Genomic DNA, 18369 nt, shown 5'->3' with positions numbered 1-18369 from the left:
TCAGCGCGGGATTCAAAAGAACTTAATCATTAGCTTATGTGTTCTTCCAGAATACATTCTACACTTGTGTCAAATTTCATCAAGTTCCGTTGAGCTGGTCCGAAGATATCTTTTAACAAACATCCATCCATAAATCTAAGCTTTCACATTTATAATATTAAGTAAGATAACAGCTAAGTATAGGATTAAGTCCCCGAAATGATTCCTACATACGAAATTTTTTCCTCAACTAAGTTAAACTCTTCAATTCACGCACGATTCAATTTATCTAACGCAAGAGACACATATTGAGAAAATTCAATATTAGTAAGATGAACAAACAGACTTACATATTACAGGATAAAAAACTAGTAACATACAATATTGGCGTACTATAGATATTTTTTGAAATATATTTTCAATACGTAATAAAGTTTGTTGAAATAGGATACATGAGGACATAAACACAATTATAGGAATGAAACCAAAAGGGAAAAGTAAGATTACATTTATGTGTGTAACAAATAAAAGAGAAAAGACACGTAACATATTATCGTAGAATTCCTCGACCTCCACATGTATTTCTGTTGTTTTTAAAGTTGAAAAAAGATGAAAACATGTTTTATTAGTTGAAACCTAAACTAGGAAATTTTGAGATATAAAATCAGATATGCACCATATAATTTGGGATAGAGGCTAAAAATCTTACTAATATTATAAATGCGAATGTTTAGATGGATGGATGGACTGATGTTTGTTTGAAGGTATCTTGATGAAATTTGGCATTGTAGAACATAGTCTGCAAGAACACATAGGCTGCTTATATGCTATATCAAAAGCTACATTAAAAGCGAAAGCTTAAAATCCATGTTGACGAAAGAGAATGTTATATTTTTATTTGCTTATTGTCGTGATCTATCTTCAGCAGTAGTCTAAAGTTTAGTTTAATGGTTTTCAGTAACATTCAAATATTCTGGTAATATTTTTATTAAGAAATATTTCTGGGATTTTAATAAAAAGTATTTGCAGCGGAACGTTTAAAGTGCAGTATATCAATAGTTGCGTGAAACGTTCTGGTTGAACTACTGGCCGAGCTTGTGAGCAATTAGCGCTGCAGACTTTGTGACGTCACTTAGCAAAGTTCAAAGCTTTGTGACGTCACAACGTTGGACTCGTCACGTTTGATTGATTAAACTTACCTACATACATCTTTTACGTACGTTGAATATTTAAATTATATACAAGCAAAAACAGTACTGATAAAAAGAGTTTTAGTTCACAATTTGCTTTACTCTCGACTAACGGAAAAGTACCTTATTTTTTAAAGACCAGTCTATTCGATTAAGGAATATTACGACTTTAAATAAATGCTTATTTTTTTAACACTCATGAAATCAATGCATTTATGTAAATAGATTCGCACATATATCGTTACGGCACTATTTATACAAACAAGTCTCAATATTTCATTTCCACGCCCGTCAATAAACACTTTCTTGTATACTATAAAAATAATATTTCCTGTGGATATCGATTAATTACTCGATATCGACTCGATTGCGTATTTTACAATAAAAAAGATTACCGGCGTTAGCTGAATTGTTTACTTCCCACACGGGGAAGTGATGTAACTTTAAAATTAATGGTTTCGTTCATAGAAGTGGAAGGAAGCTACTTACCGACAGAAATATTGCAATAATTGATTTAATACGTTATTGTAGTTTGTATCGTTGAAGAGAGAGCCGTGTAAAATGAATCCTTTAGTGTATATTTTAATTCTAATCTGGATTGATTATAGAGAGTGTACACAATACGATAGATTCAGTGGAGAAAAGGTTGATGGTGAAAGATTGAAGGAACTTCGATTATCAAATGCGACATCGTAAGTATATAATTAAAAATGAAAAGGCAAATAAAACGATATATCTCGTTTTTTTAATTACAAGGTGGTTACACGAGCAAGCAAGCAAGCCACATAAATTCGCCGAAATGGCATACGCAATTGCAGATACGCTACCTACCCACAATCGACGAAGGAGGTGACGCACAAAAAGAGAATAGTTAACCTTCCTATGCATCTTCTCCTCCATCAAATCCACATCCCCTTCCCATCCTTTCCTTATAAGAAAAGGGGTGGGAAAGGAAAGAGGACTAAAATTAGGCCTACGGCACCACACTCATCAGACGAAACGTGGAATTATTTCTACTTTATGTCTGTCTTCTGTGTGGTCGTGGTATTGCACCGGGCGAGCCGGCCAATTCGTGTAACTGATGTTGTTGCTGGCGTCTACCACTGTTAAAATGTAGTGTATTATTTCTCTAACATAGTCATCATGAGGTTCTCTAAGATGGGAGAGAAATCTTTATCTTTTTTTACCAAGGATTAAACTAAGGACTTTAAATATTTAGTGGGAAATTGTTAAGATTTTAAGACTACACTCTACTGATTTATTCTTTCGCAGAATTTGTACGATATATATTAAACCATGTGTTCCCCATGAAGGCAGCAGAATTGACGGTACTTGTAATAATTATAAATATCCATCATTGGGTGCTGCTAAGGGACCATATGCAAGACTACTAAAGTCGGACTATGCTGAAAGTAAGACACCATTTTATACTACTAAAGTAGAAAATTCATATAGTGTAAAAATATAGGACTAAAAATCTACTGAACCCATTAACACTATTACATCATTGTTGTATCAGCGTAATATAGATTTAATAGTATTTTGCGATTTACTCGAGCGTGGCAGTTACACATAAGAATAGAACCTTGCATTCAATGCACCCATATATTCACCTCCCCTACTAACATTTCTATCTTGACCCACATAAACAAAGCCAAGACAGATTGCGAATGCAACCGTTGGTTTTCACCTGCGAAAGGCCTGTTGTCACCTCTGTTTTTTTGGTAATGAATGAGAGGAATGATATTATGTTTTTGCGTACGTATTTCGGCTGTGAAACCCATGGTAATTTAAAGTGTTGCATTATTATACAGATGGAGATGTAAGAGTCAGTAAGAATGGCAAGCCTCTCCCTTCAGCGAGGCAGGTTAGGACATTCCTGCAAAGCACAGGTCGCGTCACCGATAAGGTTACTTTTAATGTCGCCGCTGTTCACTATTTAGATTTTATCAATCGAGATGTCAGCGTTTTGTTCGAACCAAGTAAGATTGACATTTTATTTGTAAAAAAACTTATTAACTTAAAAGGGGTCCAACAAAAAGTAAAATACTCTCAAAGCTAATTATTTTTATCTAGATATTACATTTGTCTATTCTAGACCTATGTCTATATTCGTATTCGTGTCCTATTCTCTATCCTCGAATATTTTTTTTGGTTTTTCTTTATTGACTTTTGAGGAGAATTGTGTTTATTGAAAGAATCATAGTAGTCACTCGATTTTTATAAAATGTTATATTTATTACACATCGTAAAGTAATAACAAGGTATCAATGAACGTTTTCGCTGCAGAGTTTTTTGCAGCTATTTTGTGTTATGTTTCAGTTGATTATCTCACAAAGGGGAAGGATTGTTGCCATCAAACGGAGGCAAAGGATCCTCGCTGCATGCCAATACAAGTACCGGACAATGATCCTTACCTTAAAGTTACGGACATACGATGTCTTAATTTTTCTCGTGCGGAAACATTTCAAGACATCGGTTGTCTCTCCAATTCAATGCTACCTGAACACGTTTGTATATTTGTACATTAATATAAGTGTTATTTATTAAGTATTAAAGGTAAGGATAAATTAAGGGTAAGTTTGTGCCATGGTTGCTAAAAAGGTAAATTTATAAATTCAAACCCTCAGCATACTATGCTCTAGAAACAAGGTTGTTAACAATGGATATAAATTGTATAAAAATGGAAAAATCTGGGTCAAATTGAATCCATAGTGGTAGAAAAACTTTAATCTTAGTTTAACTAAGGTTAGTTTATCTCAACAACGATTAACGCATTAAAAACAAAAGAACCACGATCAAATTACACTTTAATTAAACTGTTTTGATTATTATTATTATTTTTTGGTTTTTTAGATTAATTTACAAACGCCACTCATAGATTTATCAACAATATACGGTGTTGATGAGCGATCTATGAACTTGGTAAGAAAGTGGGAAGATGGTCTTTTATTAATGGAAGAGAGGAACGGTCGCAATATGCCACTTGTGAACTTAACTAAGAATTTATGTATTCAGAATGTGGAGAATGAAACCAACTGTTATACTTTTGGTAAGTTATTTTGATAATTGAGTAAGTATTTTCGTTAAAATTATTGTATTTGTTGAAATATAAAAGAGGAAGACGCAAAGACAAAGACAAATGGTGCAAAATGTGTACGGAAGTGTTTACATTTTTTATATTTTGTGTGTACGGTTTTCTTAAGGTTTTACTTTGATTCTGTTATGCGATTATTCTATTGCATCAACATAGAAAATCTTTGTAGAAATTATTTTTATAATCTTTTTAAAAATGTTTTTAAAGCGCTTGTTAATACTGTCCATTTTAGGCCAAAAGTATTATGGAAGCTGTTGAAATTTTCTTTTCTTAAAGGTTTTCCAGAGGTTGGTAATTTCGATTTAAGAACAACCAGTTTCGCCATATTTTTCATGCGCGAACACAATCGTATTGCGAAAACTTTGCACGAATTAAATCCATGCTGGAAAGACGACCGGCTATTCAAAGTCGCCCGTCAGATAAATGTGGCGACAGCGACCAACATATTCATGTACGAGCTCTTACCACTCTTGTTAGGTAAGTTTGCTTTCTGTTAACATCAAACAAGTTATAGTTAAGCTGTAGCCAAGCTTAGTACAAGTTAGAGTGATGTAGTACTAGCTGTTGCCCGCGATTCCGTCCCTGGGGAATTAATAAAAACATCCATCGTTCCATCCACGTAAACTTTCGTATTTATAATATAAGTAAGATTTGTACTGACTTGTACCTATTTATGTGTGTATTTGAACTTCGTCTATATAACCCTTTGTTATCATAAAAAAAAGTAAATTTATAGAATAAATCGTGACGTAATTCATGTAATATTTTCAGATAGAAGAAATATGATTAGTTACGGGTTAATATCGAATCGCAAGTCACGAGTGAGTGCGTACGATGAAACTGCAATACCGCTGGTCTACGCGGAATACGAGATTGCAACACGATTTTTTCATACATTACTTGATGGAAGAATAAAGTAAATGTCTTATTTTGTTCCAATCTTTTCAATATCCAATAGTTTCAATGGCCTAATAGTTAAGTGAATCCGCCGCCTGTGCATAAATAAATCAAAGTATTATTTATAGCTTTGATCAATTAATGAGATAAACGAATTTACACCTTTTTATAGATTTTTATAGGTCATTGCGTCGATGGCTCAGGGGTTAAGCATTTGACTTGTAAACTGCAGGTCCTGTGTGCAAATCCCGCCAGATACCAATGTGTTTTTCAATTTTCGATTTACATATGTACATTTACGTCATTGCTTTGGTGTGCTTAAAATTTTAAATACAATATTACCTTTTCATCCAAACCATTCTTTTTTTTTTAGGAAATACGATGAGAATTACAACTATGTAGATGAATTTACCTATAGTGACACCCTATTTAGACAAGATCTTTTGGAACAGAATGGAAACTTTGAAGAAATCAATCGCGGCACATTCTATCAGAACGCTGCTAAAATAGATGATATTCAAGATCCGGAGGTAAAATAATATCAAGTATAATTTATGTTTTCCAAAAAAAAAAATGGAATTTTTATGGTAGAAGGTAGCAAAATACAGTAACCTAATATCGCTAAAATAACGGCATTATTAATGTATAATTGTAATAATAATAAATAACGGGATTGGTAACCATGGATACATAGATGCGTCAACTACTTGCATTGGACAGAGGATAGACTCCTCCTTTGGGTCCATCTTCAGTTTCAAATAAGGAAAGTATTGGAAGGGAAGAAGCACTCACGTTGTAGTAGTAGTAAGTAGTTAAATAATGTTAAATTTTTAGATCGTTGAACGTTACTTCGGTAATTTACAAAAGGCTTATGATCAAATAGCTGGTGACATACAAAGAAGCAGAGACTTAGGTATGAGAGGGTACAATGAATACAGAAGTATTTGCGGTTTAAAACCTGCAAAGACTTTTGAAGATTTCGCTGATGTTATCGACATAGAGGTAAGTATTATTAATATATATTTGTTATAGACATAGAGGTAAGTATATTAAATTAATTTATATTATATACTTCAAAATAATGACTCAACAAAGAATAAACAGCCTTAAAATTATAACATATTCAAGTAACAAAACATTTAGAAAACATTCAACCATGATATGTTTATTTTTCAGTTGGCAAAATCGAGTAGAAATTAAAATATTAGCTTAACTTAAAATACTTATTAACTAAATATTAATTAACCTAAAACATTAATTAACTTATAATACTCGTAGTACGCTGTAAATTACAAATATTATTATTTACTTGACCTGCATATAAAATCCGCACACAATTTCATTTAATATTACGCAGTGCTTTGTATTATTAATTATTACTTAACTGCTCTCGTTATTTTCATTGTGAATGAATTTAAAATAATTAACTTTTTAAATTACACGCTTCGTTACGTTCACATTTCAAAAAGTTATTTTAATTAAGCTCACACTTGAAATGCGATATGTGTTCGTTGTTTCAAGGGTGAGTTGGGTAAATGAACGAGGGTTCAATCCTCATATACGATAAAGTGAATGTTTGAATATTAAAAATATTTTTATTGTTCTTTTCCTAAGCTTTTAGTACAAACATGAAATCAATGTCAAAATAAAATATGTCAAAATAAATATAAATCATGATGATAGAGATTTTGGCCTCAGAAACCAACGCTTTGGCAATTTAAGAATCAAGTTCTTTAGAAGTTCAAATCAAGTTATTAAAGTTCTTTATTGATGATTATACAAGAAGTATATTAACAAAACGTGAAAGTTAATTGCATTTTTTTTTCAGAAAGTAGAGCTATTAAAACATCTGTACGAAGACGTTGATGATGTCGAATTACTGGCTGGTATAATGAGTGAAAATTACATTAAGAATACATTTGTCGGACCAACACTATTTTGTATAATGGCGCGACAAATGAGTGTTTACAGATATGGAGATCGATTTTGGTTCGAAAGAGGAGATCAATTCCATAGTTTCACACCTGGTAAGTTTTATTATTCTTGTGGTTTATACTGCAAGTTAAAATATTAGAGGCGATTCAAGAAGTAATATGTATTTATATAATACTAAGTGTAGTGTAGTAATCTAGATAAAAGTCGTAGATGAGTGCTTGCCAGAAAGTTAATTTTACTCCTCTTTTCCTATCCACCCTTTTCTTATAAGAAAAGGATGAGGAGGTGAAGTCGATTTGCCCGAGGAGCGGACGAATAAGAAGGGAAAATATTCTTTTTCTTTTTCAACTTATGAAAAAAAATAGTTTTGATAATTTCTACGATGATCACGTTTTATTAAAATACTTATTTAGTAGTATTAAAACACACGACGTTTTAAATTTTATTTTTAATAATTAAATTAACTACTGATTAATATGAATATTAACTCATAATAATCTACTATTTAAACGGACACATCAATCATATTACAATAAAGGAAAGTTAAAACAGTTAAGTAAAAGAATAGGCGTGTTCATATCCGGAACAAAAATCGTTTTACATCCGGCTGCAATGATAATTATTTAATACATTATGAAAAAAAAAACTTTCAGCCCAGTTGCAAGAGATTAGAAAGACGAATCTAGCTCGTATTGCGTGTGACAATGCTGATGGTATCAAATACGTACAACCACAGGCTTTTCTTAACGTCCAAATGAAGTAAGTACTATAGCTTCATCAAAACTTGTTAAGTGATAATTAAATTTAACATTTATTTATAAGATCAGGACAAAAAAGAGATTAAAGTTATAGCTAGAAAAGCTATTACGCTGTAAAAAAGCCAAAATAGAATCAACATACATACCCACGCATCCCCATGTTCGCCGAGCAATATTATTTATCTCGTAACACTATGTTACGTAACGTAACGATATGTATAACATAAGAAATAGTTAATAGTTTTTTTACATTATCTGGGTGTTGCTATCGAAAGTTATTAATAACTATGTTTACACTTTAATTTTCAGCAATGCTCCAGTCTCCTGTTCTCGAATACCGGGCGTAGATCTGACAAATTGGTACGACAGAAACTGTTACAAGGCTAATGAGAACAAATTAACTACTGTACCAGATCGTGTCAATGCTAATGAATTTTATATACATGTGTCATAGTATGTTAAGAAATAAATATAACAACGTTATTACCCAGAGATATATACGTTTTCCTGTTTTTAAGTTGTTCCTTATTAATGGTGTTTTTATTAATTAATTCTTTTTGTTATTAATTATAAGTGTTAACCGTTAAATGATAATTTAATAAAGTAATACATTATTTCTGATTTACTGTTACAAAAAAAGCCCCCGAAAGTACTCAAAATGTCAGGTGTGGCAAAAGATCTTTTTAAAAAAAAAAGTAAGAAATTCGAACTAGATCTATATTTGAAAAAAGGTACACTTAATTAAGTTTTATATTAATCTATTATCACAGGGTCCATAAAACATAATATCAAAAATCATTAGTAAATTATAGCGCAGTTTAAAACCCAGTAACAGTCATCACAGGCCACTAGTCCGTGTTATTACGTGCACTAATTACACGACACGAGGCAATCAGCAGATTGAAATCTTACATCTAGTTGTTGGCAACATTGACTACTCAAGTGTTAATTAATGCAGCTTCATATAGAGTTGATACTTTGATTTTTCGTTGTTGTTTATTCACATTGATGTTATATGTTACGAAAGTATAGACTATCTTTGATAGGCCCAAGTCAAATATTCAAGTCGTTATGTTCTAGAATAACTTTAACAAGGAAAAATACTAGTATTTTTAATGTTTTAATCAATTAAAATTAAATCAGAAAGCGTTCAGCTCTAGTAGTGGTTAATTTGTAGATAATAATGAATAATCACGTAACAATCTGAAAATATTTTGCTCCTTCTAATTTAACAACTATTTTTAAGATATAAATTATTGCCTATTCTAATTAATATTACTAGTATTTCTAGTACAATGATTGAGGGAACTTAGTAAACCTTTATACTTTCAGATTTATCAATTAAAAGGAGACGAAAAAAAAAGATCCTAACTTATGACCAGTTACAAATTTCGCTTACCTCGTTAAGTTTCACTTTAAGATAAACCTGAAAACTTTGACTAAATTAACATCGTTTTTCCTCAAGTGGTTTTTGAGTTACGTATATTTTGTTATTTTATGTGCAGTTAGAATCCGCTAATCATAAGTTGGCTAATTTTACACATGTACATGTAATCGTAACCTAAAAAACCTCTACACACGTATACGCAAATGATGTAAGTTTACTTTATTCGTAGTAATTGAGTTTTCAAAACGTTTCTCTGCAACAGATGTTCATGTTTTACAGTCGGAACGTGATGTTCTTTCTAAATGCATTAGAGGCGACCCCCACGACTTGCGATTCTTTTTGTATTAATATTTAGGATCACAAGACTTAGAGGAAATCCTTACAAATAATACCTCCAAGCATAAGACCTATATTTTATACTAAGGTTCTATTCCAGATCAAAGACTAAATATTTTACACAAATGGTAGATATCATTGTCTTTGGTTTATTGTATGTTTTTATGGTATTGTTGCTGAACTATATGTTAAAGTATAACTGCATATGAATAAAGAACCTTACTTTAAAAAATATAAATGCGAATGTTTGTTTGAAGGCAACTCCGGAACTGTTCAAGGGATCTTGATTAAATTCGGCACAGATGTAGAACATAGTCTGGAAGAACATATGTTCTTTCATTTCTTTCATAACATATTTCTTTCATAACCTATATAGGTTACTTACGTTTCTTTTTAAACCGAGCGGACGGAGTCGCGGCCGACAGCTAGTTTAGTACAAATACTAAATTTTATCATTAAAAGGAGTCTTTTTAGACAAGGTTCCATATACTGGCAGCGTTCCCCCTTTGAATAGCTAGACTAGGAATAATTACTTTAATTAGTTGTCAGTACGGAATGTATAGAAAAGTATGTATCGAGCAGTCTCATTTGGGTAAGTTCTACAGAACAGCCTTTAAGTATGAATTCTCCTTTGATTGGAAAGCCTTTGATTGATTAAATACGTAAAAAAATTCGCTTTGCGGAAATGGCCAATGAAAAACTCTGTTAGACCCCATTGACGTCAGTGGAAAGATACCTTTAATCCTTGTTTAATGAGGTCTGTGAAAGGCAATACGATATTCCGAACGAGCCAAGAAAAAAAACTTGATAATATATTAATTTCTTTTGATTTTCGGAAAAGTAAAGTATGTATTCTTTATAGAAAATCTTTTTGTTCAAATTATTCGGAAAGCAGACGTATTATTCAGGTGAATAATTAATAGTGAAAAGCCGCTTTTTAATGTAAGGAACGAACAAATAAAGTCAGTCCCAACTTTTTAAAAGCACTCACCGATTCCCAAATATCCAATATTCGTTTTAAAAGGTGATATATGTAGCTATTGAATTTATACACCTTTCGAAACCTTTCATCTTATGTGACACGATGATGAACTATAATCAGGTTTTATTTTCGGAATTAATGTCAAATATAGCAGCCTTGTTTTATGATTTCATCATCATCAACTTGCCCTTATCCCTATGGAGGGTCAGCATAGTATGTACTACTCCTCCATACATCTCTATCAGCCGTCATTTCTTAAATCCTACGCTGACGAAGTCGCGGGCGACGCTAGTTTTAAAATACAAATTTGTGTTCTCTACATTTGTTTGTACTCTACTTATGTAGGCACTTGTAAGGGATCGTTTCTCGGTGTGTTTTTCTTTGAGTTGTGTGCTCGGTTGGCAGGTAGTTATTATTCATAGCAAACGGAATACATTGACCGAATACCGAGAGTGCCACTTTTACGAACATTTCGCAAGTTTGTAGACATTCGCTTTACATTTAGATTTGTTTCAGGTCTTTTATTGTCTAAAATAAGTTTGATATATGAAGTTGATATGTGAAGGTTATAATTTCAAAGCTAATTTATTTTTTAATTTAAATAAAATATATTCAATTGATCTCTTATTTCAGAACTGAAGCATTATATAACTACTAATCAAATAAAGCATGTAAATACTTATAAATTAAAGTAGATGTCAATAGTACTGAAGTTGGTTTGGCGTCGAATTATGAACTTCAGTATTTTTGTTGTTTTTGCCAAGAAAATAAATAATAGATGTAAATATTGTTTTTAAGCTCGTAATTTTGTTATTTGTATTATGGTGTTAACAAGTTATAATGAAAGTCAGTATTATTGGACCTTAAAATATAAGGTTTTAGAATATTCTACCATTCTAAAATTAGTAAACACAGTATTGAGAATAATTTATTTATGCTTTCAACGATCCACGGATTTAAATGGATTGGACTGCAATCAGATATAATTGATTTGCAATCACACGAATTTGCAAGCGTGTAATGCGATTTTTCGTTTAGCCGCCTAATGACCAGTCATGTTTTTTTTATACGGGAAAAGGATTTAAAAGCTAGCGAGTCATATTGTCGGTTTTAGCATACGAAAGAGGGGACAGAGTTTGAGTAAGAGATAAGTAAGGGACAGGAACTGGAAACTTTACATTGATAGAAATCATTGCGAGTTCTGCAGAACATTAGGGCTAATGATTTTTCGTATAAGTGTGACCATTAGCAGCTGTTGCAGAGACTCTTTCTATCCGATTTCTACTGACGACACAATTATTCAAACTAGTTCAGTAACTTATACGTTTATCTAGAACAAATCTTTACCTATACTATGAGAGTACAATTTTGTTACATTCAAATAGATTTTGAAAAAAAAAAGGTTCTCAAAAATGCACTAAAACATCTATTTCTTTTTAGTTTAGTATTCCATGAGCAAGGGGCCGTGTGAATGGTTGGAGCTGTCGACTTCGCGGTCCATTAAACCTACAAGCTCTGAGGCCCGCTTTACCTATTCATCTCATGCCCTAATTCAAATTCAGACGTCACTTAAATATGACCAAAGCGTGTTAAGCTTTTATATTTAATCTATATGTATATTAGAGAAGAAACTGACTAATAAAATACACAGCCAACTTGGGCTTCAAATATATTCATCCCTAAAAGGAATCTTAAAAACTTGAATTGTACTTCTTTTGGGTTTTTTGAAAAACTCGCAGGTGAATATGAGACTTTGAATTTTTTTTTGTAAAATATAAGGTGGCAAACGAGCAAGCGGCCACCTGAATCGCCGAAATAACGAAGCGACCGCTGCCCATTGACAACTGCAGTTGTAAATGTGTTGCCTACCTTTAAAGAATGGAGGAGGGAACGCACAGAGGATAGTTCTTCTTCCTGTGCGTCCCCTGCTTCGCCAAATCCTCTTTTCCTACCCATCATTTCCTAAATTAGGGATTTACATAAAAAGAAATAAAGAAATAATTTTAAATCGTTATTTTTAACTTTAAATCCATTATGCGTGTCTTTTCAATGTGTTTGTGTAACATAACAACATAATTTTGTGACTTAATCAGAATGAAGACTGAGCCAATAATGAGATACGTGTTATTTGTACATAAAATATATACAATACGTACAAATGAGAACGTAAAAAACGTAAAATTCAGGGCACGTGTACCTCACGTGTCTTATTAAGCTGAATTACTGATTTCCATACGTTTCAGACCGGGATTTTTGATGTATTCAGTTTACAAGTATCACTCAAATATTCACATAAATACATACGAGTATTTCGCTCAGATTGAAAACATAATACTTATCATCGGCTACTTATAAATAATATTTTTTAGAGCTACTTATGTATTTATATTATCGTCTCTAGAGTTCTGTAGTTAGGTTGTAGAAATGTAGGTACAGTCAGGGCCCGTCGCGATGTTACATTTACAGAAAAATATCCAATAAGGTAGCAGTAAGTTACGAATATATGTCGTATAAGTATTATTATTCGTATACTAGTGACTTTTGTATGTTTTCCGCGTCGTCGTCTCTATCCTTACGCAAACCTGTGGACGCGACTGACGCTTTTAAGTTGGGATACTGCTAGATTACCCGATAGTACATTAGACAACGAATAGAAAATGTTACCATCTTTCTGACCTTTTATCCCACTCAAGTGGAGTCAGCGCGCAGAGTCGTTTAAACCTTAAAGTTAAGGATTTTTCTATGAAAACAAATACAAAAATTTTAAGTGTATTAAAAAGTAAACATTTTATTTTTTTAAGCTGAGTAACGATGATAACGATTAACATAATGTGACTATTACCTTAATAAGTATTAACCTTTTTACCCTTTTTTATGGTTGCCACAATGAAGCGCCGCTAAGGGAGAAGCAATGCGTTCACGTAGTCACTAAGCTGCCCCTGAGGAATAATTAATTATGTCCTGCTACAAGATTAATGGATACGGACTTTGAGCTCAGTGGTGATAAACACAAGCTTTATACATACCAGCAAAATACACTGACCTAACACATATAGCAATGTTTTTGGCGTGTGTTAGATAAAAGACTCCAGAGTGAAATTTTTAAAATAAATCATTATGATATCAGATCTAAAAACTTCAACAATCGTTATCCTCCAAGTGACGAAGTTTATTCGGACATGTAGTAAGTAAATATCTAACCTGAGGTTTTTTATTTTACATTTTAAATGACATTGATGTTAATTTAGCCATCAAAGGATAGCTATAATTTATATCAATCCATTTCCTGTCCATCCCTATCACATAATTTAACTAAAATAAAGTCCCGATAATTATTAATAACTAGCTTTTACCCGCGACTCCGTCCGCGCGGAATAAAAAAATAGAAAACGGGGTAAAAATTATCCTATGTCCGTTTCCTGGTTCTAAGCTACCTGCTCACCAATTTTCAGTCAAATCGATTCAGCTGTTCTTGAGTTATAAATAGTGTAACTAACACGACTTTCTTTTATATATATAGATTTGTTCTGAGGTAAGAATTTTTCGAAAGACCACACGCTTTCTTTCATTTTTTTCTACTTGATAAGGTAATAACTTACCTTTTTGACTTACTACATTTTCCTCTCCCCTTTAAGTTCAACAATAGGACAAACGTACAAAGGAACAATATTCGTATTCTTAATATTATAAAAAGAATAAAAGATAGAATTACTTTATCCGCGAGCTTTTGAATACAAATAGTGTATCCTTTGAGAGGAAGAAATTTCATAAGCCACCTTTAGAAGCTACGTAAACAAGTCGCTCTATTGATATTAAATTTTTGAACGTATTGTTTCTTACTTTATTGTCTCTACCTTCAATGGAACACTGTACAGAAACCAATGTAAAATAATGTTTAGATATAATTTATCGCTTTCTGTTTTAAAAGTATATGAAATATTGAGTTAGCTCATTTACTTTGTCAGTATGAACAAATGTAATTAACAATCGTGTGCTGCCACAGCCATTCAAATACATATTCTACATTGTTTTTTTTTCAAAGACACTAAGGAGATTTAAATATGTGTTCTTATGTGCAGAAACACTGCTCGTTTGCCCCTTTATCTTATAAAAAACACAAAAAGGAACTATCATTAACATAATTAAAATATCCGTCGCATATCAACTAAGGGTATTTCGCCTGTCTTAACTGTTACTGTAGTGTATTGACTAAAGTCTTGCTTGTGTCATGCGCCTACGTCATGTGTCAGTCGAGCCAGTTGTATTCTGGCGATGGAGCGGAGCGGTTGTGAAGTGCGATTATGTGCGTCTTGAGATGTCGGTGAACCGAAACTCCAATAACTAAGAAGGACGTTGTACTGTATGTTCAAAGATAATGAAAGGGATTACAATATTATTGTAACAAATATGTTATGACAGTGACAGTATGAAATGATTAAATTTAAACAATAAAAAAGAAAATTTTTTATTACTGTAAAAAACAAAAAGAGCAACCATTGTTTACCCGAGCACAAAGAGAAATTGAATTCAATCCTCAGAACTCGGATAAGATCTGATCCTTTCGATATATCGTATTACCTAATAGCAGCAGTAAATTCCGAGCCGCGGTGCGATCGAGACGAATGCCGGGAGAAAATCCTAGCGAACAAAATACATTTCATTCTATTGAAATTGTCATATCTTGTCTTTTTACGGCGACGGTATATTCATAAGTTTTGATCTTTAGTAGAGAAGAAATTCTTTCACTCTTTTAAAGTTGAATTAAAAGGCAACAACTTTTTTACAGTCATTTCATTTTTTTAAAAAAACTTAGCTTTTGCAATATTATAAGACGTCATTGGAGTTTATGATGCGTTTTTGTAAAGTCTGCGAAATTGACCACTCAATATTAATCCACCATGTATTGACAGAATTAGTACTTTTTCCAAAAATATTTCAATAACTAAAATAAAAAAATCTTAAAATGATTACTTTATACAATTCTAGCTATCGCCCGCGAGTCCGTCCGCACGAAATTAAATAAAAAGAACGTAATAAGTAGCCTATGTCTTCTTCCATACTATGTTCTACAACCGTGCCATCGAGATCCGTTGAGCCATTCTGAAGATAGCTTCAAAGAAACATCCATCCATCCATCAATCCATCTAAACATTCGCATTTATAATATTAGTAAGATTGTTAATTCTACTTAATTTAAGATAGTTAATTGTACTCTTTGAGGGAGAATGAATATGGACTTAGTTTATTATTTCCTAGCAATGTTTCAGATATTCTCGTTGTCTTGTTTCGATTTATATATTTGTATGTATATATTTATATCTGCATCGGTTCTCTACAGGGATTTGAATCATTGAAATTGCTTTGTTACCGAAGTTCCGACTGGTTGCAATTCTGCGATATCAAACGTTGGAACGTCCTGGTCGTATTTGCATATTTGTGCTTCGAATATCATTGTACTAGTTCCGAGATGAATATTACGTAAAAAGGTTTCACCATAATTTAACCACTAATAATAAAACAAATAGCGAAGAGCTTCGACCAACATCTTAAGAAGCTCTCGCTAAACAGTTGGATTAAGGGCCTGGTACAAAAGTTATTTTAGAAACCGCGCGCACAGTGACGAGGTTCCTATCTCTGCCGCCCTCACCACTGGTTGCATGAGTCATGGGATTCCGCAGCCGGTGGTATACACTTTTTTAAATAATTTTATAGATAATTATATAGATTATAAGTTAATGAATGAATGTGGATAATAAACAAATACATAATTATATTTTTATTTGTTTGACACTCACGACTATAATCGGCTTCGTGTTAATTTTTTATAAACTTTGGTTTAAACGTGTACATATTTAATAAAAAATTGCATTCCTTTTTGTTACCCTAAGTGTGACCCATTCTAACTATTTCGATTTTGTTTTTCATCATTGGCAATTTTTTTGGGTTTGATTTTATAAAAATACAAGCTGTCGCTCGCGACTTAAAAAAACTTAATTGGTAGCCTATGTGTTTTTCCAGACTATGTTGTGCATCTATGTAAAATTTTATCAATATCTGTTGAGCCGTTCCGTAGATACCTTCAAACAAACATCCATCCATCCATCCAGCCATCTAAACTAAACAGTCGCTTTTATAACATCAATTAAGATCTAAATGTAGTTATTTTAGTTATTTTATTTGTAAATGTTTTAATATCGATATGAGTATTTGTATTTTAAAGTACATTTATTTTTCCTGCAAATTAATTTTAATATTATGTAAGTGGAAATTTTTGACGCCTTTTCAAAATTGAATTTTAAATGTAATTGGGCTCTTAAATATTAATTGAGATGTGTTAATGTTCATTAATTAACAAGAAAATCAAATTATTTTGTTTATGAGTATCATTGTTAATTAAATGGGTGTTTAATAATTACATATCTGGTTACTGATTAATTAAGATCATTACAGGCTGAATGTGCTCTGAAAGCGTCAAGAGTCGTTGAAATTTCCGTAAATAAATTTGTTATTTTCTATTATGTTTGTGAATGTTCGTTTTCATTGTATATATTCAAAAATTGCGGGAATTGTTAAGGAAAACATTATGCGTAGACGGCGACAGCGTTTCTTTTATTAAATTCCATCTTTTTCATACTTTGTGAATAGAATAACTGTAGCTCGTTGACAAATGACAAAAATGACTCGTCTCAAATTTTTTGTACGAAATAACGACGTAACATTTTCATTCTTAAAATTGTAGACGGTACTATTTGCTTGCCAATGGGACACGTTTACATTAAGATTTTAAGTGTATTATATTTTAAAAGTGGCTTTTGCTTGTATCTTTCTAATATCTCGAATTAATAACTGCAGTATCTTATAAAAGCCCTACTGTCATAGCAGTCTCACACAGCCAGAGGCGCGTGACCAGTCTTGTTAATGGAAAAAGGGTCTTAAAGTCACACACAACATAAGGGACTATATATGTTAGCTTAAAAAAATATTATTTTATTATGTGTTTAATGCATAAACATAATTTATTCAGTTTTTTTTACGTTTTTATGGATTTCAAGATAAAACTTCGGACAATATGTCTATTCACTAACAAATAAAATAGAAGAAGAATTGAATTTCAAAGCAACGTCCGCTTTATCATGTGAATGCCGGGACGACAAAATATTCCGCTTGTCAACCAAGATATTCCCGTGTTTCGAAATTGAATAGACATGAAGAGAGATGTTTGACAATAATTTTATGAGAGACAGCATTGGTACATCATAAACGGATTTAGATGCCAACATATACTCACGACGAATTTAAAGCCAAAAGGCTGATAGAGATGTATGGAGGAGTAGTACATACTGTGCCGACCCTCCATAGGGATAAGGGCAGGTTGATGATGATGATGATATACTTACGACGAATAATGTAAAACTTAACATTTTATTACCTTAAGCACAATAATCTTGACACTTGACATGTTATATAGATCAGCGATTCTTAAAGTGTGCTCCACGCTCCTTTCTGTGGGGTCCACGAAAATAGATACTGATCTTTATTAACAAAGTTAAATTACTAAAGAAGTACTATAAGGTTTCAGAAAATATATCAGTGAAATTCAAGGGATTCTATTAAATATAAATCTTCCCAAAAAAACTTAAGAACCGCTGCTATAGATTATAAGTTATTTAATATGACGCTATAAACATACTGCATATTTACATCTGGGTATATGTTTTTTGTATAATTAGGTAACCCATTTTTGTATAACTTACCCTAAATCTCCACTGTAAAGTTGACATATCAGTATGTTCGGCAAAAAAAGTCTA

At 32.2% G+C, this 18369-nt stretch overlaps 1 protein-coding gene across 1 annotated transcript; it reads left to right on the top strand.

The window, feature by feature from the left end:
- The first annotated feature begins 1566 nt into the window (after positions 1 to 1566).
- Positions 1567 to 8340, top strand: LOC106713203 (peroxidase-like). The gene is made up of 12 exons (XM_045679402.1): positions 1567 to 1861; positions 2442 to 2581; positions 2984 to 3151; positions 3492 to 3679; positions 4026 to 4221; positions 4543 to 4743; positions 5038 to 5182; positions 5537 to 5693; positions 5998 to 6165; positions 6992 to 7190; positions 7752 to 7857; positions 8166 to 8340. Exons 1-12 carry the CDS (start codon positions 1731 to 1733, stop codon positions 8308 to 8310), a joined length of 1944 nt encoding a protein of 647 aa, XP_045535358.1. The 5' UTR covers positions 1567 to 1730; the 3' UTR covers positions 8311 to 8340.
- Positions 8341 to 18369: the final 10029 nt, after the last annotated feature.

Source organism: Papilio machaon, chromosome 9, assembly GCF_912999745.1.
Source record: "Papilio machaon chromosome 9, ilPapMach1.1, whole genome shotgun sequence".
In the NCBI taxonomy this organism is placed as follows: domain Eukaryota; kingdom Metazoa; phylum Arthropoda; class Insecta; order Lepidoptera; family Papilionidae; genus Papilio; species Papilio machaon.
This window is presented reverse-complemented; position numbering and strand designations above follow the sequence as displayed.